The sequence below is a fragment of the Anomaloglossus baeobatrachus genome, chromosome 8 (genome assembly GCF_048569485.1).
Source record: "Anomaloglossus baeobatrachus isolate aAnoBae1 chromosome 8, aAnoBae1.hap1, whole genome shotgun sequence".
NCBI classification, from domain to species: domain Eukaryota; kingdom Metazoa; phylum Chordata; class Amphibia; order Anura; family Aromobatidae; genus Anomaloglossus; species Anomaloglossus baeobatrachus.
This window is the reverse complement of record NC_134360.1, coordinates 232,875,564-232,898,063: the sequence shown is the minus strand read 5'-3', so window position 1 is coordinate 232,898,063 and position 22,500 is coordinate 232,875,564. Positions and strand designations below refer to the sequence as shown.

At 44.1% G+C, this 22,500-nt stretch overlaps 1 protein-coding gene across 1 annotated transcript in view; it reads left to right on the top strand.

Moving 5' to 3' along the window:
• CACHD1 (cache domain containing 1) overlaps positions 1–22,500 on the top strand; it is a 166,416-nt gene that overhangs the window by 93,656 nt on the left and 50,260 nt on the right. Inside the window, exons 5-7 of the mRNA XM_075320351.1 lie at positions 13,617–13,743; positions 17,217–17,361; positions 20,701–20,917. Of these exons, the coding sequence (XP_075176466.1) occupies positions 13,617–13,743; positions 17,217–17,361; positions 20,701–20,917 (489 nt within the window). The remainder of the gene's footprint in view (positions 1–13,616; positions 13,744–17,216; positions 17,362–20,700; positions 20,918–22,500) is intronic.

The following is a 22,500-nucleotide window of genomic DNA, read 5'->3' as shown; positions in this document are numbered from 1 at the left end:
AGACATTTGGTTATTCTCCTAGCATGACCATCAACCCTAAAGTTCTCCTCCTTCCATTTACTGTAATAACACTGGTGCATTCCTGCTTATCTGTAAGAGAATCTTTCTTCTCTTGTTCACTGGGAAATATGATTTTTTCTTTTTTTGGCTCCTTCTCCGTTCACTGCTGATATATGCATAAGCCTGGATTAAGTTCATTCACTATAAGCCATTACAAGCCGCATATTTACATGGCCGAGGAGCTGCGCTCCAGGCACTTAAAGACTGTTTATAATATAACTACAAGATCCAAAGTTCACGACTTCAATCTGTCTCTCACCCTGATATAAAGTGGTCTCATCTCGGCTGTAAACACTTCACCGCTATAAATATATTTGACGGATGATGTTTACAAAGCGACTTTAATAAAGAGAAGTCAAATTAACAGTATATATCGATGTAGGTCACAACCAGGCAAAGGCGATGACAGACGAGTCCAAGGGAATGTTACAGCATATAATCACCTCTGAGCAAAAATCTATAGTTTACATATAGAAGTAATCTACAAAAAAGATAAATCACTTTGTATATACATTGCTTGTCCTGTACTGATCCTGAGTTACATCCTGTAGTATACCCCAGAGCAGCACTCACTATTCTGCTGGTGCAGTTACTGTGTACATACATTATATTACTTATCCTATACTAATCCTGTTTTATACTCCAGAGCTGCACTCCCTGTTCTGCTGGTGCAGTCACTGTGTACATACATTACATTACTTATCCTGAACTGATCCTGAGATACATCCTGTATTATACTCCAGAGCTGCACTCACTATTCTGCTGGTGCAGTCACTGTGTACATACATTACATTACTTATCCTATACTAATCCTGTATTATACTCCAGAGCTGCACTCAATATTCTGCTGGTGCAGTCACTGTGTACATACATTACATTACTTATCCTATACTAATCCTGTATTATACTCCAGAGCTGCACTCACTATTCTGCTGGTGGAGTCACTGTGTACATACATTACATTACTTATCCCGTACTGATCCTGAGTTACATGCTGTATTATACTCCAGAGCTGCACTCACTATTCTGCTGGTGCAGTCACTGTGTACATACATTACATTACTTATCCTGAACTGATCCTCAGTTATATCCTGTATTATACTCCAGAGCTGCACTCACTATTCTGCTGGTGGGGTCACTGTGTACATACATTACATTTCTTATCCTGTAATGATCCTGAGTTACACTCGGCATTATACTCCAGAATAGGAAAACTCCAGCTTACCATATGGCTCTGTGCAACAGGACTAGGTGTGCTCGTGATCCATCAGAAGGCCAAGCTGCAGTCAATCGTAGTCAAAGTAGGGTTGGATCCAGCATCAAAAAATCCATAGTTAAAAAATTCAGCTTTATTGAAAATATATATAAAAATATACAGAAAGCGTATCTATTTTTTGCAGAGGGATGGGGCAAAGTGCATGAAACACCTTACGCGTTTCGGACGGTGAATTTAATAGCAGTCCTTAGTCATAGGTCAAATTATACTCCAGAGCTGCACTCGCTATTCTGCTGGTGCAGTCACTGTGTACATACATTACATTACTTATCCTATACTAATCCTGTATTATACTCCAGAGCTGCACTCTCTATTCTTCTATTCTGCTGGTGAAGTCACTGTGTACATACATTACGTTACTTATCTTGGACTGATCCTGAGTTACCTCCTATATTATACTCCAGAGCTGCACTCACTATTCTGCTGGTGGAGTCACTGTGTACATACTTTACATTACTTATCTTATACTAATCCTGTATTATACCTGAGAGCTGCACTCGCTATTCTGCTGGTGCAGTCACTGTGTACATGCATACATTACATTACTTATCCTGTACTGATCCTGAGATACATCCTGTATTATACTCCAGAGCTGCACTCACTATTCTGCTGGTGCAGTAACTGTGTACATACATTACATTACTTATCCTGTACTGATTCCTGAGTTACCTCCTGTATTATACTCCAGAGCTGCACTCACTATTCTGCTGGTGCAATCACTGTACATACATTACATTACTTATCCTTTACTGATTCCTGAGTTACATCCTGTATTATACTCCATAGCTGCACTCACTATTCTGCCGGTGCAGTCACTGTGTATATACATTACATTACTTATCCCGTTCTGATCTTTAGTTACATCCTTCATTATATTCCAGAGCTGCACTCACTATTCTGCTGGTGCAGTCACTGTGTACATACATTACATTACTTATCCTGTGCTGATCCCGAGTTTCATCCTGTATTATACTCCAGAGCTGCACTCACTATTCTGCAGTCACTGTGTACATATAGAATATTACTCCTCTTGTATTGATTCTGTACATACAGGTTTCGCCTCCACGTCCATGTCTTGTAGCCTTCTCCTGTAGATCTGTACATTCCCGCCTGACATCGGCTATTTATACAGCTCATCCTCAAACTGATTTCAAAGGACTAATAATAATAAAAAAAAACCTTTGTAAACCAAACACAAATAAAAATGATGAATATAAAAAAAAAAAAGTAAAATCAGATTAGCAAGACGATAACTGTAGAAATCTTTTCCAGGAGCCCCGTAGAATGCAGAAATTACAGGGCCTTAAAAAAGTATTCAAACCCCATGAACTTTTCCACATTTGTTTCACTTTACACCCACAAACTTAAATGTATTTTATATGATCTACGAACGTGAAGTACAAGTGTGTGTGAAGTGTAAAGGAAATGATAAAAGGTTTTCTAAATATTTATAAGATATAAATCTGAAAATTGTGACGTGCATTTGTATTCAGCCCCCTGAGTCTATACTTTGTAGGACCACCTTTCTCTGCAATTACTGCTCTTTTGGGGTCTGTCTCTCCAGCTGTGCACATCTAGAGGTGACATGTTTCTCTTCTTCTTTGCATTCTTCTCTCGCTCAGTGAGATTGGATGGAGACGTCTGTGATCAGCAATTTTCATGTCTTGTCACAGATTCTCAATCTGATTTCGGTCTGGACTGTGACTCGGCCGTTCCTACACAGGAATATGCTCTGATCTAAACCCTCCATTGTAGCTCTCAGGATGTTTAGGGGCATTGTCCTGCTGGAAGGTGAATCTACAGCCAAGTTTTACATCTTTTGCAGTCTCTAACAAGTTTTCCTCCAGGATTGCCCTAAATTTAGCTTCATCCATCTTCCTAATAACTGTTACTAGCTTCCCTGCCTCTGCTGAAGAAAAGCCTCCCCACATCAGGATGCTGCCTCCACCATGTGTGATGGTGGGGATGGTGTTTTCAGGGTGTTCTACACTATTAGTTTTTCGACACACATAGCATTTTTCTTTTAGGCCAAAAAGTTCTCCTTTGTTCTCAACTGACCAGAGCACCTTCTTCCACTGCTCGCTGTGTCCCCATACATGGCTTTTTGCATGTGCAAACTGGACTAATAATGGCTTTCAAAAATGTCTTTCTTCTAAAGGCCAGGTTTGTGGAGTCTGCAGCTGATAGCTGTCCTGTGGACACATTCTCCCCCTTTGCTGTGATCTCTGCGGCTCCTCCAGTGACTGTGGGACTCTTGGCTTCTCATCCGAGTAATGCGGTCTTTCTTGGGATGTCCATTTCGGTAGACGGCCATGTATCGTAGGTTTCCAGTTGTGCCATACTCCTTCCAGTTTTGGATGATAGGTTGAACGTTGCTCTGTGATATGTTCAGAGGTTCGGCTATTTTCTTTATAACCTAACCCTGCTTTACTCTTCTCCACAACTTTATCCCTGACCTGTCCGGTGTGTTCCTTGGTTTTCATGGTGCTGTTTGATCTCTAATGTTCTCAAACCTTCGAGGCCTTCACAGAACACCTGGTGTTGTACTGAGAATAAATTACACACAGGAGGACTCTATGTACTAAGTATAAGACTTCAGCAGACAATTGGTCATACAGTATTTAGGGGTATCAGACTACAAGGGGCTGAATACAAATGCACATCACAATTTTTATATTTTTAAGATATTTAAAAACTATGCATCATTTGCTTTACACTTCACAAAGACGCTACTTAGTGTTGGTATCTCATAAAATTCCAATAAAACAAAATTTTTAACCTGGTGGATGTAATGTGAAAAAATATGGAAAAGGTCACGAGGGATGAACCCTTTTTCAAAGCACTGTATAATGTTACCACATTCCACACACTTGAGGGTTATATAGTGTTCATCCTGAGCCTCCCGGTTCATTTATATAAAGTTAGAGCTGCAGTAGAAATTGACATGTAACAACCACCAGTAGGGGAATGGTGACTTCTCAGGAGGGCTTTAACAGTCCTTGCAGTAGGAGTACAGACTTACCCTCCAAAAGAAAAAAAAAAAGCATCTAATTTGGGGGTTTTGCCCCTCGTCAGACTTGGTAAGGGGTCTGACACTGAGTTATCGGGTGGCTCCAATCTCCAATAGGTGGCACTAGAGAGTCGGATTATTTCCTTTTATGGGAATGGTTTTTGCATACGTTTTGGACAAGGGGCTTTGCCTGGCTTATAGGGGGTCCGTCCACTAGGAGAATAAGTACAGACTAGGTCTGACTACGTCTGGGTGTCCGCCTCCAGAAAGCGTATACGCCTAAAAATAGTGCACGACCGAGCACACTGTGACTGTCTGCACCATTATAGTCAATGGCCTCATCGGTGCATGTGCCTGAAACTCGTTTTGCGAGAGAGTTCAGACAGAAGCAACCATGGGACCACTGAACATAGGTCAGAATGCAGTGTGAAAGGGGCTTTTACCCAGCCAACTGGTAGCCTGCTCGGCACAAACCTGAAACAGCTGTCTATGGATGAAGGTCTCTAGTTTGGCCAAAGCTAAAGGATCGGATATTGACTGTTAGGTAAGTGACCTAGGGAAGAGCCACCGGTCATCGTTCTGTTGGAGATCCTACTGGAGCACTGTACGAAGTGCTACAAGAAAAGCAAACGAGGAGAGCTGCTGCAGGAGCCAGGCGCCTTACAGTCAGGACGATCTGAGGCTGATATTGAATGATTCCCGAAGACTGTCCTAGAAGAGCTCTGTATACAGTCTGCACACTTCTTCATGTAATAGGAGGCAAGAAGAAGCTGACATAAGGGAGGAATCGCTTCAGGTTTATTTTTACCTTTATCGCTCTGTTTATTGGTGTTATTTCCTCCAATGTTATATGCGTCTTTCCCAAACCCGCTCCTTACATCTCCTCACTGGAGTGTCTCTGATATAGGCGTCTCGGGATATCGGGTTTTAGTGTTCCTTGTCCTATTAAACGGGTTTATGAGCTGTTCCCAGGCAGGGATCATATGACAGTGCAGGTCCGGCCATGTGTCTGCCCGCAGCCGCCGCTGTCGGGGGATCTATATGGGCGTCAGTGAGGCTTTCCCTATATGTTTATGGAGGGGCTCGTTACGGAGAAGGAGATACTTTGGCGCAGAGTGACGCTTCACTCCCCTGGAATTATCTCTGTTTGCTACTCTTTAAGTCTGACAGTCGGAGGTGACAGAGTAATTTCCTCCTGTAACTTCTTCAGTCTCCGCTCCTGTCCTATAAGATACATTACTGCGCCCGCTGTGATGTATCCGATCTGTTTCTATATGACATTATGTATCCGATCTGTTTGTATATTACATTATGTATCCGATCTGTTTGTATATTACATTATGTATCCGATCTGTTTGTATATTACATTATGTATCCGATCTGTTTGTATATTACATTATGTATCCGATCTGGTTGTATATTACATTATGTATCCGATCTGTTTGTATATTACATTATGTATCCGATCTGTTTGTAAATTACATTATGTATCCGATCTGGTTGTATATTACATTATGTATCCGATCTGGTTGTATATTACATTATGTATCCGATCTGTTTGTATATTACATTATGTATCTGATCTGTTTGTATATTACATTATGTATCCGATCTGGTTGTATATTACATTATGTATTCGATCTGGTTGTATATTACATTATGTATCCGATCTGTTTGTATATTACATTATGTATCCGATCTGTTTGTAAATTACATTATGTATCCGATCTGGTTGTATATTACATTATGTATCCGATCTGTTTCTATATGACATTATGTATCTGATCTGTTTGTATATTACATTATGTATCCGATCTGTTTGTAAATTACATTATGTATCCGATCTGGTTGTATATTACATTATGTATCCGATCTGTTTCTATATTACATTATGTATCCGATCTGTTTGTATATTACATTATGTATCCGATCTGGTTGTATATTACATTATGTATCCGATCTGTTTCTATATGACATTATGTATCCGATCTATTTCTATATGACATTATGTATCCGATCTGTTTCTATATGACATTATATATCCGATCTGTTTGTATATTACATTATGTATCCGATCTGTTTCTATATGACATTATGTATCCGATCTGTTTGTATATTACATTATGTATCCGATCTGTTTGTATATTACATTATGTATCCGATCTGTTTGTATATTACATTATGTATCCGATCTGTTTGTATATTACATTATGTATCCGAACTGTTTGTATATTACATTATGTATCCGATCTGGTTGTATATTACATTATGTATCCGATCTGTTTGTATATTACATTATGTATCCGATCTGTTTGTAAATTACATTATGTATCCGATCTGGTTGTATATTACATTATGTATCCGATCTGGTTGTATATTACATTATGTATCCGATCTGTTTGTATATTACATTACGTATCTGATCTGTTTGTATATTACATTATGTATCCGATCTGGTTGTATATTACATTATGTATTCGATCTGGTTGTATATTACATTATGTATCCGATCTGTTTGTATATTACATTATGTATCCGATCTGTTTGTAAATTACATTATGTATCCGATCTGTTTCTATATGACATTATGTATCTGATCTGTTTGTATATTACATTATGTATCCGATCTGTTTGTAAATTACATTATGTATCCGATCTGGTTGTATATTACATTATGTATCCGATCTGTTTCTATATTACATTATGTATCCGATCTGGTTGTATATTACATTATGTATCCGATCTATTTCTATATGACATTATGTATCCGATCTGTTTCTATATGACATTATATATCCGATCTGTTTGTATATTACATTATGTATCCGATCTGTTTGTATATTACATTATGTATCCGATCTGGTTGTATATTACATTATGTATCCGATCTGGTTGTATATTACATTATGTATCCGATCTGTTTCTATATGACATTATGTATCCGATCTGTTTGTATATTACATTATGTATCCGATCTGTTTGTATATTACATTATGTATCCGATCTGTTTGTATATTACATTATGTATCTGATCTGTTTGTATATTACATTATGTATCCGATCTGGTTGTATATTACATTATGTATTCGATCTGGTTGTATATTACATTATGTATCCGATCTGGTTGTATATTACATTATGTATCCGATCTATTTCTATATGACATTATGTATCCGATCTGTTTCTATATGACATTATGTATCCGATCTGTTTGTATATTACATTATGTATCCGATCTGTTTGTATATTACATTATGTATCCGATCTGGTTGTATATTACATTATGTATCCGATCTGTTTGTATATTACATTATGTATCCGAACTGTTTGTATATTACATTATGTATCCGATCTGGTTGTATATTACATTATGTATCCGATCTGTTTGTATATTACATTATGTATCCGATCTGTTTGTAAATTACATTATGTATCCGATCTGGTTGTATATTACATTATGTATCCGATCTGGTTGTATATTACATTATGTATCCGATCTGTTTGTATATTACATTATGTATCTGATCTGTTTGTATATTACATTATGTATCCGATCTGGTTGTATATTACATTATGTATTCGATCTGGTTGTATATTACATTATGTATCCGATCTGTTTGTATATGACATTATGTATCCGATCTGTTTGTAAATTACATTATGTATCCGATCTGGTTGTATATTACATTATGTATCCGATCTGTTTCTATATGACATTATGTATCTGATCTGTTTGTATATTACATTATGTATCCGATCTGGTTGTATATTACATTATGTATTCGATCTGGTTGTATATTACATTATGTATCCGATCTGGTTGTATATTACATTATGTATCCGATCTATTTCTATATGACATTATGTATCCGATCTGTTTCTATATGACATTATGTATCCGATCTGTTTGTATATTACATTATGTATCCGATCTGTTTGTATATTACATTATGTATCCGATCTGTTTGTATATTACATTATGTATCCGATCTGGTTGTATATTACATTATGTATCCGATCTGTTTGTATATTACATTATGTATCCGATCTGTTTCTATATGACATTATGTATCCGATCTGTTTGTATATTACATTATGTATCCGATCTGTTTGTATATGACATTATGTATCCGATCTGTTTGTATATTACATTATGTATCCGATCTGGTTGTATATTACATTATGTATCCGATCTGGTTGTATATTACATTATGTATCCGATCTGTTTGTATATTACATTATGTATCCGATCTGGTTGTATATTACATTATGTATCCGATCTGGTTGTATATTACATTATGTATCCGATCTGTTTCTATATGACATTATGTATCCGATCTGGTTGTATATTACATTATGTATCCGATCTGGTTGTATATTACATTATGTATCCGATCTGGTTGTATATTACATTATGTATCCGATCTGGTTGTATATTACATTATGTATCCGATCTGGTTGTATATTACATTATGTATCCGATCTGGTTGTATATTACATTATGTATCCGATCTGTTTCTATATGACATTATGTATCCGATCTGTTTGTATATGACATTATGTATCCGATCTGTTTGTATTAGGTTTACCCTCGAAGAATGAGTTGATTTGTAGAGTTTCACCTCTTTGACTCAGAGTTCTGAAGTTTGAGACCCCCCAATCCTGAAAATGGAGGGGCAATAATGCATGTTTAGGGTTTTATCCCCTACACTGTTGTTTTTTTTTTTTCTTTTTTTCACACCGAGCGGCTGCACACCTTATTTAAAGTGGGTCTTCAAGGTTTGAACGTTATGCCATACTCCTTAGATTGGGGGTCTCAAACTCATCTGGGTGTATGGGCCGCACATAGAAAAAAAAATAACTTGGGGGTGGTGGGGGGGCCGCATTGATTGCAGGAGAAAGGGACATTTTTATTGGTACCATATTTTTTTTTTTCTACACCTTTGGATCACTGTTTTGGAACATTTTTTACTCGTTTGTTATAACAAAGGTGCATTTTTTTTTGTTTAAATATTTATAAGAAAAAAAACATTTTTGATGGTAAAAAAATGTAATGCTTTATTTTTGTTTACATTGTATCTCTTTATTGTAAGTAATATAGTTTTACAATTAGCGCCATATAGTAATTTTGGCCAGTATCTTTTAGTAATGTGCCCCACCCTGTTCGTCTTCTTAAAATATTCCCGTCCTTGTCCCCAGCCTGTAGTAATGTGCCCATCCTTTAGTAATGTGCCTATTCTTGTCCCTTTTACAAATGTGCCCCATCCTTGTCCCCATCCTGTAGTAATGTGCCCCGTCTTTCTCCCCATTCTGTAGTAATGTGCCCCGTCCTTGTCCCCTTCCTGTACTAATGTGCCCCATCCTTGTCCCCATCCTGTAAGAATGTGCCCCAACCTTGTCCCCTTCCTGTAGTAATGGGCCCCATCCTGTAGTAATGGACCCCATCCTTGTCCCCATCCTGTAGTAATGTGCCCCATCCTTGTCCCCATCCTGTAGTAATGAGCCCCATCCTTGTCCCCATTCTGTAGTAATGTGCCCCATCCTTGTCTCATCTTTTAGTAATGTGCCTCATCCTTGTCCCCATCCTGTACTAATGTGCTCATCTTTGTCCCCTTTTACAAATGTACACCATCCTTGTCCCCATCCTATAGTAATGTGCCCCATCCTGTAGAAATGTGCCCAACCTTGTCCCCTTTTACTAATTTGCCCATGCAGGTCCTCTTCTTAGCAATGTTCCTTCCTGTTCCCCTATTGTGCCATTCTACACACACACAGCAAAACATTCTTCTCACCTGTCCTCTGATCCTTTGGTGTCCTCTTTCCTGCTTCATGTGGCTTGCATGCACAAGCCCCCCTTGACGATCGCGGCCACTGTCAGCACTTCATCTACAATTCAGATTATCGTTTTGCTGCCGTTGTGCAGAGACATGCTCTCTCCGCACTATTCCAATGGCAGTCTCCAGCCAATCAGATGAAAGCAGGAGGCATCATATACATCAGCTGCTTGCCTCTGTGATTGGCCAGCGGCTGCCTTTGGAATAGTGTAGAGAGAGCTTGACTCTGCACGACGGCGGCAAAACCTTCATCTGAAATAAAGCAGTGACGGCTGCGGCCCCTTCACCGTCCGCGATTGTCAAGGGGGGCACGTACCTGCGGGCCGCAAGAAGCAGCGTGAGGGCTCGCATGCAGCCCACGGGCCGCGTGTTTGAGACGTCTACATTAGATAGTGGGTTAATTTTACATATCACCGGGGATGTGACCACATGGACCCTCAGGGACCGAAGCTCTGCAGCACTCTCGGCCTCTTGGCTGTCCACCCAGTTGCAGCTCCCTGCATAGCGGGCGGTCATGATGCTGCTGCGCAGGGGAAAAAAAAACCGTAAAACTTATACTGTCCATATTATTATATTGGACCCTTTTTTCTCAGAATCCATAAGAATCCCAGAGATCATAAAGGGATGCCACAACCCAGCCACTATAGGCCTTATTACATGGGAATACCTCTTTAATAATTTGGGCCTTCCCCCGCTGTTACCGACAGCAGATTGCCCCACCATATTCTCTTCTCATCCTTATGGACCACATATGATTGTGCACTTGATGGACAGACCCTTGATTTCTGTGTAATGTTCTGTGACTTGGCTCATTTGTATGATAAGTGAGCGATGCTGAGCGGCTGCCGGACACATGTTGCACCAAAAAATGCAAAGTCAAAAATCCTACTCCCAGATGGTAGAAGTTTGGGGACTTTGGCTTTCCCCATAGATACAAATCTGGCTGAAATTGGCAGAATTTGCCTGCAAAGTTCTCCCGGCCGCAGCCAATATTTATTTTTGTTTATCCTTATTACATTCTTTACTGCTGAGGATCTCGTTGCTGCGGATTTAACCCTGCGAATCCAGTTGCTTTTGAGCCTCTCTACACAGTTTGCATTTTGGCCGTACACATAACAGGAAGAAAGGGGAAGGAAACGTGGAAATGAAAAGTTCTGAAGCTCGGTCCTGATGTACCGGGAATGTGCGGCCGCCGCCAGATGTGCTGGGCTTTCTTCTGATTGAAGTCCGAGACAATGCGTGCCGATGCCGAACAATCGCTCACCCTGGTGTTTATTTTCACTGTCCCATATTGCGGTGTTATTTCATGGCGGGGGAGGGGAGATATTAGTGGTTTGCTATACTATTAACATTCCTGGGGGATAAAGATACAAGAATAGTGAGAATGATACATTGTAACCAGCAAGGATTGATCTGTATAGTGGACACTGTGCAAACACAGGACACAGGAAACGCCGTGTGTAACTGGGGGGGGGGCGCGAAGGCTACCGGGGCATGTGCCCCAAGAAGTGAGGGTTGTCTTGGGCCGCAAACCAGCAGATTAGGGCAGCAAGCTAAAGCTTTGCAGTTCCCCGGCTCAGCTTGTCTGACCCAGTGCCCCTTTCTCCTTCATTGTCCCCCAGATCCAGATACAATACTGCCTCACATATGTGAGTATCGATGATTGCCCCCCCAAATTGTCAACACACTCCTCCTGAAATACTAATGCTGCAGGCTCTACGCCCCTCCCACTTTGTAACCCGCCCTCCCATTTTGTGACTCCCTTTCCTGCTTTATGATCCCCCTCCCACTTTGCGACCCCCCCCTCCCACTTTGCGACCCCCCCTCCCACTTTGCGACCCCCTCTCTCACTTTGCGACCCCCTCTCTCACTTTGCGACCCCCTCTCTCACTTTGCGACCCCCCCTCTCTCACTTTGCGACCCCCTCTCTCACTTTGCGACCCACCCTCTCTCACTTTGCGACCCACCCTCTCTCACTTTGCGACCCACCCTCTCTCACTTTGCGACCCACCCTCTCTCACTTTGCGACCCACCCTCTCTCACTTTGCGACCAACCCTCTCTCACTTTGCGACCAACCCTCTCTCACTTTGCGACCCCCCCCCCTCTCTCACTTTGCGACCCCCCCCCTCTCTCACTTTGCGACCCCCCCCTCTCTCACTTTGCGACCCCCCCCCTCTCTCACTTTGCGACCCCCCCTCTCACTTTGCGACCCCCCCTCTCTCACTTTACGACCCCCCCTCTCTCACTTTGCGACCCCCCCCCTCTCTCACTTTGCGACCCCCCCCCCCCTCTCACTTTGCGACCCCCCCCCTCTCACTTTGCGACCCCCCCCTTTCTCACTTTGCGACCCCCCCTTTCTCACTTTGCGCCCTCCCCTCCCACTTTGCGCCCTCCCCTCCCCCCTTGGGACCTCCCCTCCCCCCTTGCGACCTCCTCTCCCCCTTGTGACTTCCCCTCCCACTTTGCGACCTCCCCTCCCACTTTGCGACCTTCCCTCCCACCTTGTGACCTCCCTTCCCCCTTGTGACCTCCCTTCCCCCTTGTGACCTCCCTTTCCTACCTTGTGACCTCCCTTTCCTACCTTGTGACCTCCCTTCCTACCTTGTGACCTCCCTTCCTACCTTGTGACCTCCCTTCCTACCTTGTGACCTCCCTTCCTACCTTGTGACCTCCCTTCCTACCTTGTGACCTCCCTTCCTACCTTGTGACCTCCCTTCCTACCTTGTGACCTCCCTTTCCTACCTTGTGACCTCCCTTTCCTACCTTGTGACCTCCCTTTCCTACCTTGTGACCTCCCTTTCCTACCTTGTGACCTCCCTTTCCTACCTTGTGACCTCCCTTCCTCCCTTCCCCCTTGTGACCCCCCTCCCACTTTGTAACCTTCCCCCTTTAACCTCCCACTTTGTGACCTCGCACTTAACTCCTCTCGCCTCTACACATCTTTGTCAGCACAAGCCCCCTGTCCTCGCCAACATCATGAAAGAAGGAAAGGGGCTATTATGCCATACAAAATCATCCCCATGCACTGCTGAAATACTTTGTGCTGCTGGAGGTCATTTTTAGTCTGTGACTCTCACTTTCCTCTATTCCTCCTATCGTGACCTTTCTCACCAGCATCATTATAAGAGTGAGTGAGTGACTTTCTCCTTCTTATTAACTCCTTCTGAAATACTTTGTGCTGCTGTGATCTCCGCGAACCTTTCTTTCATGTTACTAAATAGTCTTTTTGACCTTCCGCTGGTTCTATGGGTTAAGCTGAATGACCCCTGAGCTCTCACAGCCGTCGTCACCCCGCTTTCCCATAACCCTGATGTCACAAATTAATTGTGTGCCCCTTGGTGTTATGTGATATAGATGTACAGTGCTGTGGATCATGGCGGTCTTTTCTCCACACTTTATAATTGACTCTTATTTTGTCCTTTGCTTCTATTTCAGTCCTTGCAGACAACCTGAAGTCTAACCCCGGTATTAAGTGGCAGTATTTTAGCTCCGAAGAAGGAATTTTTACCGTTTTTCCAGCGCACAAGTTCAGATGCAAAGGGAATTACGAGCATCGCAGCAGGTGAGAGACGTAACGATTGCCACGGATTTCTCTCCCAGGATTTTTCCAATTATGAGCGGCGTACAGTCAAAATGATTAATTAAAATCTTAAAGCCTGTAAGGGATTGCAGCTCTGGTGTAGTGCTGCAACGCTTTCCTCCAGAGCAGCGCTCCCGGCCACCCTACTGTGCAAGAAACGTCTGCCAGCATAAGGCTGTCCATAGAGGCTTTTCAGGGGGACACATCACTAAAGCGACAGTACAGCTGCTTATTCTTATGATTAGTGTTGAGCGGACCCGAACTGTAAAAATCCGGATCCGCGCGGTTTCAGCGTCCGATCCGGGTCCGACCCGGACGCGGGAATCCGGCTGCATGATCCGGATTCGGGGTTTTTTTTTTTTTTCCTCGTTCGCTCGCTCGCTCCCCATTGACGTATATGGGGCCGGATTCCGGATCAGATCCGGACTTCTTTGTCAACCCGCCGCGGATCCGCCGGACCCGGATTATTAGCAGTCCGCTCAACTCTACTTATGATCAGTTGGGGGGTCCCGAATATCAGATCCCTCTATAATAAAGTGATTACACATCTTGGTGACCTAACCTATGGGAAGACCCTTTTGGTTTTGGTTTTATTTATCATATTTTAAAAAAGTTCTGCAGTTTTCTAACATACTTTTACATTTCCGTTTCTCACTAGTTCATGATCGCTGCTTACTGTCAGTGAATAGAAACGTTCTCGATCCTGCTCTCACTGGGGCAGACCATGATAGCTGGGCATAAGGACGTTATCAGGACGTTTGGGTGTAATTTCTATTCACTGGCAGCAAGCAGAGATCTTAAGAACCCTGATTGGCAGTTTTGGATGGGGTCTCGGTGGTGTAGTATTCGGTGGCGTCCCATTGTCCACGCTCCTCACTGTATACACAGTTGGTGTTACCCATTCCTAGTGTCCGCAGAGTGCGGTGCCGCGCCACATGGCCTCCATCCTGCAGATCATCTGACAGTCTGTTTATGTAGCCAAGCGTCTGAGATTAGTCTTAAGCACATTCCTCTTCTGCCCCCTTCTCCAGTCCCTGTCAAAGCCCCCTCATCACCTCCATGCTGATTGCTCCAGACCGGAGGCCAATCCCGGGTGTAGCCTCAGCAACGAGCGTTGGAGCCAGAGATCATTAAGGCCCCAAATCTGTCTCTGTCCTCACTTCTCCAAAACTCGGGATTTGTGACAATTTCTGCTTAGACCAACACCACACGTCCATGAGGTTCATGGAGCGAACATTGAAAGGCGTCAGCGAACATTAAAACACTCATCGATGTCGTCTCGCTGTGGTGCTCTATAACTGACCTTGGAGGCAGTGCTGGGGAGGAGACTCGTGTACCCCTCATTTTAGTGGACCTCAGAATGAGCACTTGCAGAATAACAGTGTTTCTGGCCATTATATGACTTGTATCCTGCATTTACCAGTTTACCCTCCGCAGTCTCCAGATCTCATTTTCAGTTGTCTCTGAGCTGGTGGGTGCAGACTTCAGCTGAGTCTAAAGTGTATGGGAGCCTTAAAGGGAACCTGTCACCAAATTTGGCGACTATAAGCTGCGGCCACCACCAGTGAGCTCCTATATACAGCATTCTAGAATACTGTATATAAGAGCCCAGGCCGCTGTATAGAACATAAAAAACACTTTTATAATACTCACCTGGGGGGCGGTCAAGTCCGATGGGTGTCGCTGCTCTCAGATCCAGCAGCTCCTCTCTCCGGTCCAGTGCCTCCTCTCTGCTGCGATTTTCATCCTTTTTCTACCGTCTACGTCATCCACACATGCCAACATTGCGGTCCTGCGCAGGCGCATTGTGATCTTCCCTGCTGAGGGCAAATCAAAGTACTGTAATGCACAGGCGCGAGAAAAGGTTAAAGATCGCCTGTGCACTACAATACTTTGAGCAGGGAAGACCAAAGTGCACCTGTGCAGGACCTCAATGCCGGCTAGTGTGCACAAAGTAGGACGCATCATGCAGACGGGCCTCAGAAGAAGGAGGACGGCGATCGCCGCAGAGAGGAGGCATCGGACTGGAGAGAGGACACGCCAAACTAGAGAGCCGTGACACCCATCGGACCAGAAAGAAGAGGCACCGGACCGGAGAGCAGCTACACCCATTGGACCGGAGAGAGGAGGTGCACTGGACCGGAGAGCAGCTACACCCATTGGACCGGAGAGAGGAGGTGCACCGGACCGGAGAGCAGCTACACCCATCAGATCGGAGAGAGGAGGCGCCGGACCGTAGAGCAGCAACACCCATCAGATCGGAGAGAGGAGGCGCCGGACCGTAGAGCAGCAACACCCATCGGACCGGACTGCCCCTTAGGTGAGTATTATAAAAATGTTTTTTAAATTCTACACAGCGGCCTGGGCTCTTATATACAGTATTCCAGAATGCTGTATATAAGAGCCCACTGGTGATGGCCGCAGCTTATAGTCGCCAAATCTGGTGAAAGGTTCCCTTTAAGGGGCACTTTGCACACAACGACATCGCAAGCCGATGCTTGCGATGCCGAGCGCGATAGTCCCCGCCCCCGTCGCAGCAGCGATATCTTGTGATAGCAGCCGTAGCGAACATTATCGCTACGGCAGCTTCACATGGACTCGCCTGCCTTGCGACGTCGATCTGGCTGGCGACCCGCCTCCTTATTAAGGGGGCAGGTCGTGCGGCGTCATAGCGACGTCACATGGCAGGCGGCCAATAGAAGCGATGGGGCGGAGATGAGCGGGACGTAAACAACCCGCCCACCTCCTTCCTTCCGCATAGCCGGCGTGAGCCGCGATGACGCAGGTAGGAGATGTTCCTCGCTCCTGCGACTTCACACATAGCGATGTGTGCTGCCGCAGGAACGAGGAACAACATCGTACCGTCGCAGCAGCGTAATTATGGAATTCCCAGACACTACACCGATGATACGATTACGACGATTTTGCGCTCGTTAATCGTATCATCTAGGATTTACACACTCTGATATTGACAGCGACGCCGGATGTGCGTCACTTTTGACATGACCCCTCCGACATCGCACCTAAGAGTATGTCCACACAGTGCTTTTTTGCAGCATGCAAAATGGTGTGTTGGCAGTAAAAATGCATTAGGATTTTAATGCAATTTTTTAATGCGTTTTTGATGCACCCAATGAGTAAAAAATGCTGAAAAAATTGACACGCTCCCATGTAAAGAAAATAAAAAAAATGCATCAAAGCTTAATAAATCAAAAAACAAAAAAAAAAAAAACGCCCTAAGAGGAAAGGGATAAGTGTCTTTAAGTTCTGCCATGATGCCACTTATCACTATTTCTGTATAGCACTAGTCCGCTAGATGTGTCCTCTGGGCAGGAGATCACCTGCTGACTGTTTCCAATTAACCCCTGCTGTCTCCACCTGATATGCATTGCCAGCACTGAAGCTTCGTTTGCAGCTATTTTTTTAAATAACGTAATATCTTCTTCCCTCATTAGACCCATTTACGTCTCCACCGTGAGGCCGCAGTCTAAGCACATTGTCGTCATCATGGACCACGGGGCGTCGATCACCGAGATGCAGCTGCAGATCGCCAAGGACGCTGCGCAGGTCATCCTCAACTCCATCGATGAACACGATAAGGTGACTGATGTCTTACAACAGCAAAAAACAAAACATCTCTTTTCTTCCAGGAGCAATAAACTGGAAAGAAATAGAAGCGTAAATAGTGTCTTATCTGAGGATAGTGGAGAGACGAAAACAGGCTCATCCGGGGCAGAGGTGAAAGCCGCAACTACTGAGCAGGCAAAGACGGCTGCTGCCGCATCTCTGGGGTAGTAGTATTCCGTAAAAAAGCAAAGATGGGATATCGCTGCACGACCGTGGAAAAATCTAGACAAGATAAGATGGTGATTTTTCTGAGAAATTGCTCTCAGAAACATGTCGACAATAAAAATCACCATCTTATCATCTTGTCTGGATTTTTCCACGGTCGCACGGCGATATCCCATCTTTGCATCTTTAAGGAATAGGAGTAATTAATTGTCACCTACCAGGTCATGGGTTCATATAAATGAAAAAAAGAAAAAACTATGTAGAATGACAAAGTTGCAAACTTTTTAACATACCGGATTATAAGACGCACCCCAAATTTAGAAATAAAAAAAATGGAGTCCGTCTTATACTCTGGTGTTGTCTTACCGGAGGGGGACGGCAGCGGTGGTGGAGCGGGGGGTCACAGGAGGCAGAGGCTGTGCTAGCAGCGGCGGCGGGTACGTGGTGGCAGAGGCGGGTACGTGGTGGCAGAGGCGGGTACGTGGTGGCAGAGGCGGGTACGTGGTGGCAGAGGCGGGTACGTGGTGGCAGAGGCGGGTACGTGGTGGCAGAGGCGGGTACGTGGTGGCAGAGGCGGGTACGTGGTGGCAGAGGCGGGTACGTGGTGGCAGAGGCGGGTACGTGGTGGCAGAGGCGGGTACGTGGTGGCAGAGGCGGGTACGTGGTGGCAGAGGCGGGTACGTGGTGGCAGAGGCGGGTACGTGGTGGCAGAGGCGGGTCAGTGACGGAGGCGGGTCAGTGACGGAGGCGGGTCAGTGACGGAGGCGGGTCAGTGGCAGCATAGGCGGGTCAGTGGCAGCATAGGCGGGTCAGTGGCAGCATAGGCGGGTCAGTGGCAGCATAGGCGGGTCAGTGGCAGCATAGGCGGGTCAGTGGCAGCATAGGCGGGTCTGTGGCAGCATAGGCGGGTCTGTGGCAGCATAGGCGGGTCTGTGGCAGCATAGGCGGGTCTGTGGCAGCATAGGCGGGTCTGTGGCAGCATAGGCGGGTCTGTGGCAGCATAGGCGGGTCTGTGGCAGCATAGGCGGGTCTGTGGCAGCATAGGCGGGTCTGTGTCAGCATAGGCGGGTCTGTGGCAGCATAGGCGGGTCTGTGGCAGCATAGGCGGGTCTGTGGCAGCATAGGCGGGTCTGTGGCAGCATAGGCGGGTCGGTGACAGCGGCAGCATAGGCGGGTCGGTGACAGCGGCAGCATAGGCGGGTCGGTGACAGCGGCAGCATAGGCGGGTCGGTGACAGCGGCAGTGGCGGGTCAGTGGTGGAGCATGCCGTTGCGGTGAGTGTCCCAGTCTGTCCACAGTCCCGGTTCAAATGATGGCGCCCGGAGCGGCGCTTGCGCACATGGAGCTCTCGTGCAAGAGCTCATCTGCGCACGCACTGACTCCCAGCACCATCATTTGAAACCACTACCGCGGACAGACTGTGACACTCAGTGCACAGCCACCGCAGTCCGCACAGCCGTCTGCCTGCACAGAGAGGCAGCCGGCCGCCTGCACGCAATTGGCCACCTGCACGCAACTGGCCGCCCGCACACAGAACTGCACAGACAGCCCCCCCCCGGTAAGCTATATTCGGATTTTAAGACACCCCTCAATTTCCTCTCAAATTTTTGGGACGAAAACTGCGTCTTATAATCCGAAAAATACGTACTTTTGTGGCTCTCTTCTTCCCTGTTTTCCTGAGCTGTGCTTGCAGTCAATGAATAAGAAAAATATTTGCCACTTTAACTAACGAGGCTTGTCCGATTACACTTGCTTGTATCTGGCGGCTATATTTCCATTCACTGACAGCAAACCTCTTAAAAAGGAATTGTTAGGCGATTAATGTTCCCTAAGGAAGCCAATAAGAGAACAAGGATCGTTCTGATGGCACCGATCGGCCTCTTGTGATGGTTTTTGTGGCCCGGGGCTATAAACCCACCGCATATGAATGAACATATTCGAGGTTGTCAGTTCAGGTCCGGAGATTTGATATCAGAGATTCCCATAACGAGGACTGAAAACGGTGGTTGTGTGACTACACCCTAATGTACGAGCATTGGTAGGTTTAGACGGGTCACCCCAAGCTTCGATGGGGGGGGGGGGGGGGGGGGGCAATTTGTCCCTGACCATTTCAGTAATGCATATGGGGCTAACTAATTATGAGAACCAGGGTCCTGAATTTCCCGGGCGGGGGTCTTCCTCCTCTTTTCAGTACCTATTACTTTTTCCAGAAACCGTCCATGGGTTGTGTCTTGTATTGCCTCTCCGCTCCATAAGAAGCTATTATGGATCATTTGCAATACCACACACAGCCTGTAGACAGGTGTGGCGCTGTTTCTGGAAAAGCAGCCATGTTTTTGTGATGTTGTGCAATTAAAGGGGTTGTCCACTATAACATTGATTGCCTATCCTTAGGATAGGTCATCAATGTCTGCCGCCAGGACTGAGCAGCTGATGAGTGAGGCTGCGGGGCATTGGACCCCGGCAGATCACACAATGATGACCTACCCTAAGGATAGGCCATCAATGTAAAAGTAATGGACAACCCCTTTAAACACGGTTATTCCACAATTACACTCTATTCGTCATCTGTGGTACTTAGTATTATGCTTGTTCCCCCCTAAAAAAATTAGATGACCCTCTTTTTCTAATTATGAACATCCCCTTTAATCCTTGGCAGGTCCCCCTCCTTCTTTCACCTTTGTGGGGGAAGGGAACCTGAGCATAACAAACTGGTGCGGAAATCACCCGGCACCACCTAGTGGAATCAGTGAGTATTACCACTCGGGTGCATCTGCTATATAACCCTCCTGATAGTCTCACCTACGGCACAGGCTACAGCAGACGTGCGGAGATAGGAAATGTGTTTTACAAATGTTGGGATCTCTGTCAACTCAAATACTCGCTAAATAAAAAGAAAGCAAAATGTTTAGAGATGAATTGAGCTTTTGGCAGCGGAGCAGAGCGCGGCGCAGAGCGCGGCGCACATCTGCAATCTCCATACAGCCTAGCAATAATACGGGGAGTCTCCGGGAATATTCCTCTGGACATTGGCTGTGAAGAGGAATAACAATGTAGACAAATGTTTTTACAAGGTCGGCAGCGCGGCCTCGGGAGCTTTCCATCCTCTGCTCTAAACACCGGAATCTTTTTCTTTTTCTCTTCCAGATTTCAGTCCTGACTGTGGCTGACGTGGTGAGAACCTGTTCTCTGGACCAGTGTTACAAGACGTTTCTGTCCCCGGCCACCAGCGAGACCAAGAGAGAGATGGCCAGCTTTGTGACCGGCGTCAAGTCCGCCGACAGCCCCACGCAGCACGCCCTCGGCTTCCAGAAGGCGTACCAACTGATCAGGAACACAAACAATGGCACCAGAGTGCAGCCAAGTAAGAATCCCTGCCAAATACACAGAAGAACAATGCAAAATATACAAAAATAACAATGCAAAATATACAAAAATGATACAAAAATAACATTGCAAAATATACAAAAATAACAATGCAAAATATACAAAAATAACAATGCAAAATATACAAAAATAACAATGCAAAATATACAAAAATGATACAAAAATGACAATGTAAAAATATACGAAAATAACCGTGTAAAAATATACAAAAATAACATTACAAAAATAACTGCAAAATATACAAAAATAACATTACAAAAATAACTGCAAAATATACAAAAATAACCACCAAAATAACAATGCAAAATATACAAAAATAACATTACCAAAATAACAATGCAAAAAATATACAAAAATGTTACAAAAATAGTAATAATGTAAAAATAACATTACAAAAATAACAATACAAAAATACCAAAATAACAATGCAAAATATACAGAAATGATACAAAAATAGCAATGCAGAATATACAAAAACAATGTAAAATATACAAAAATAACATTGCAAAATAGGCAAACTATTCAAAACTAGCAACAAAAAACATAACTAATAATGTAAGAAATGTAAAAATTATTGTACTTTTTCACTGGAAAAGACTGTGGGCACCTTTTTTTGTCCTATTTTTTTTTTTATACTCTAATATAATTTGTGTGTGTGTGTGTATGTATGTATATATATATATATATATATATATATATATATATATATATATATATTATAATATAATATTTATTTTACAGTGCCATGCGAAAGTATTTGACTTGGCCCCTTTGAATTTTTCATCCTTTTCCCACATTTCAGGCTTCAAATATAATGATAAAAATGTTAATGTTCTGGTGAAGAATCAACAACAAGTGGACACAATTGTGAAGTTGAACAAAGTTTATTGCTCATTTTAGACTTTTATAAAAAATGAGTAACTGAAAATTGGGGCGTGCAATATTATTCGTCCCCTTTAAGTTAATACTTTGTAGCGCCACCTTTTTCTGCGATTACAGCTGCAGTCTCTTGGGGGATGTGTCTATCAGTTTTGTACATCGAGAGACAGAAATTCTCACCCATTCTTCCTTTGTAAACAGCTGGAGCTGAGTGCGGTTGGATGGAGGCGTTTGTGAACAGCAGTTTTCAGCTCTTTCCACAGATTCTCGATTGGATTCAGGTCTGGACTGTGACTTTTCCATTCTAACACCTGGATACGTTTATTTGTGAACCATTCCATTGTAGATTTTGTTTTATGTTTGGGATCATTGTCTTGAAGACAAATCTCCGTCCCAGTCTCAGGTCTTTTGCAGACTCCAACAGGTTTTCTTCAAGAATGGTCCTGTATTTGGCTCCATCCATCTTCCCATCAATTTTAACCATCTTCCCTGTCCCTGCTGAAGAAAAGCAGGCCCAAACCATGATACTGCCACCACCATGTTTGACAGTGGGGATGGTGTGTTCAGGGTGATGAGCTGTGTTGCTTTTACGCCACACATATCATTTGGCATTGTGCCAAAATGGTTCAATTTTGGTTTCATCTGACCAGAGCACCTTCTTCCACATGTTTGGTGTCTCCC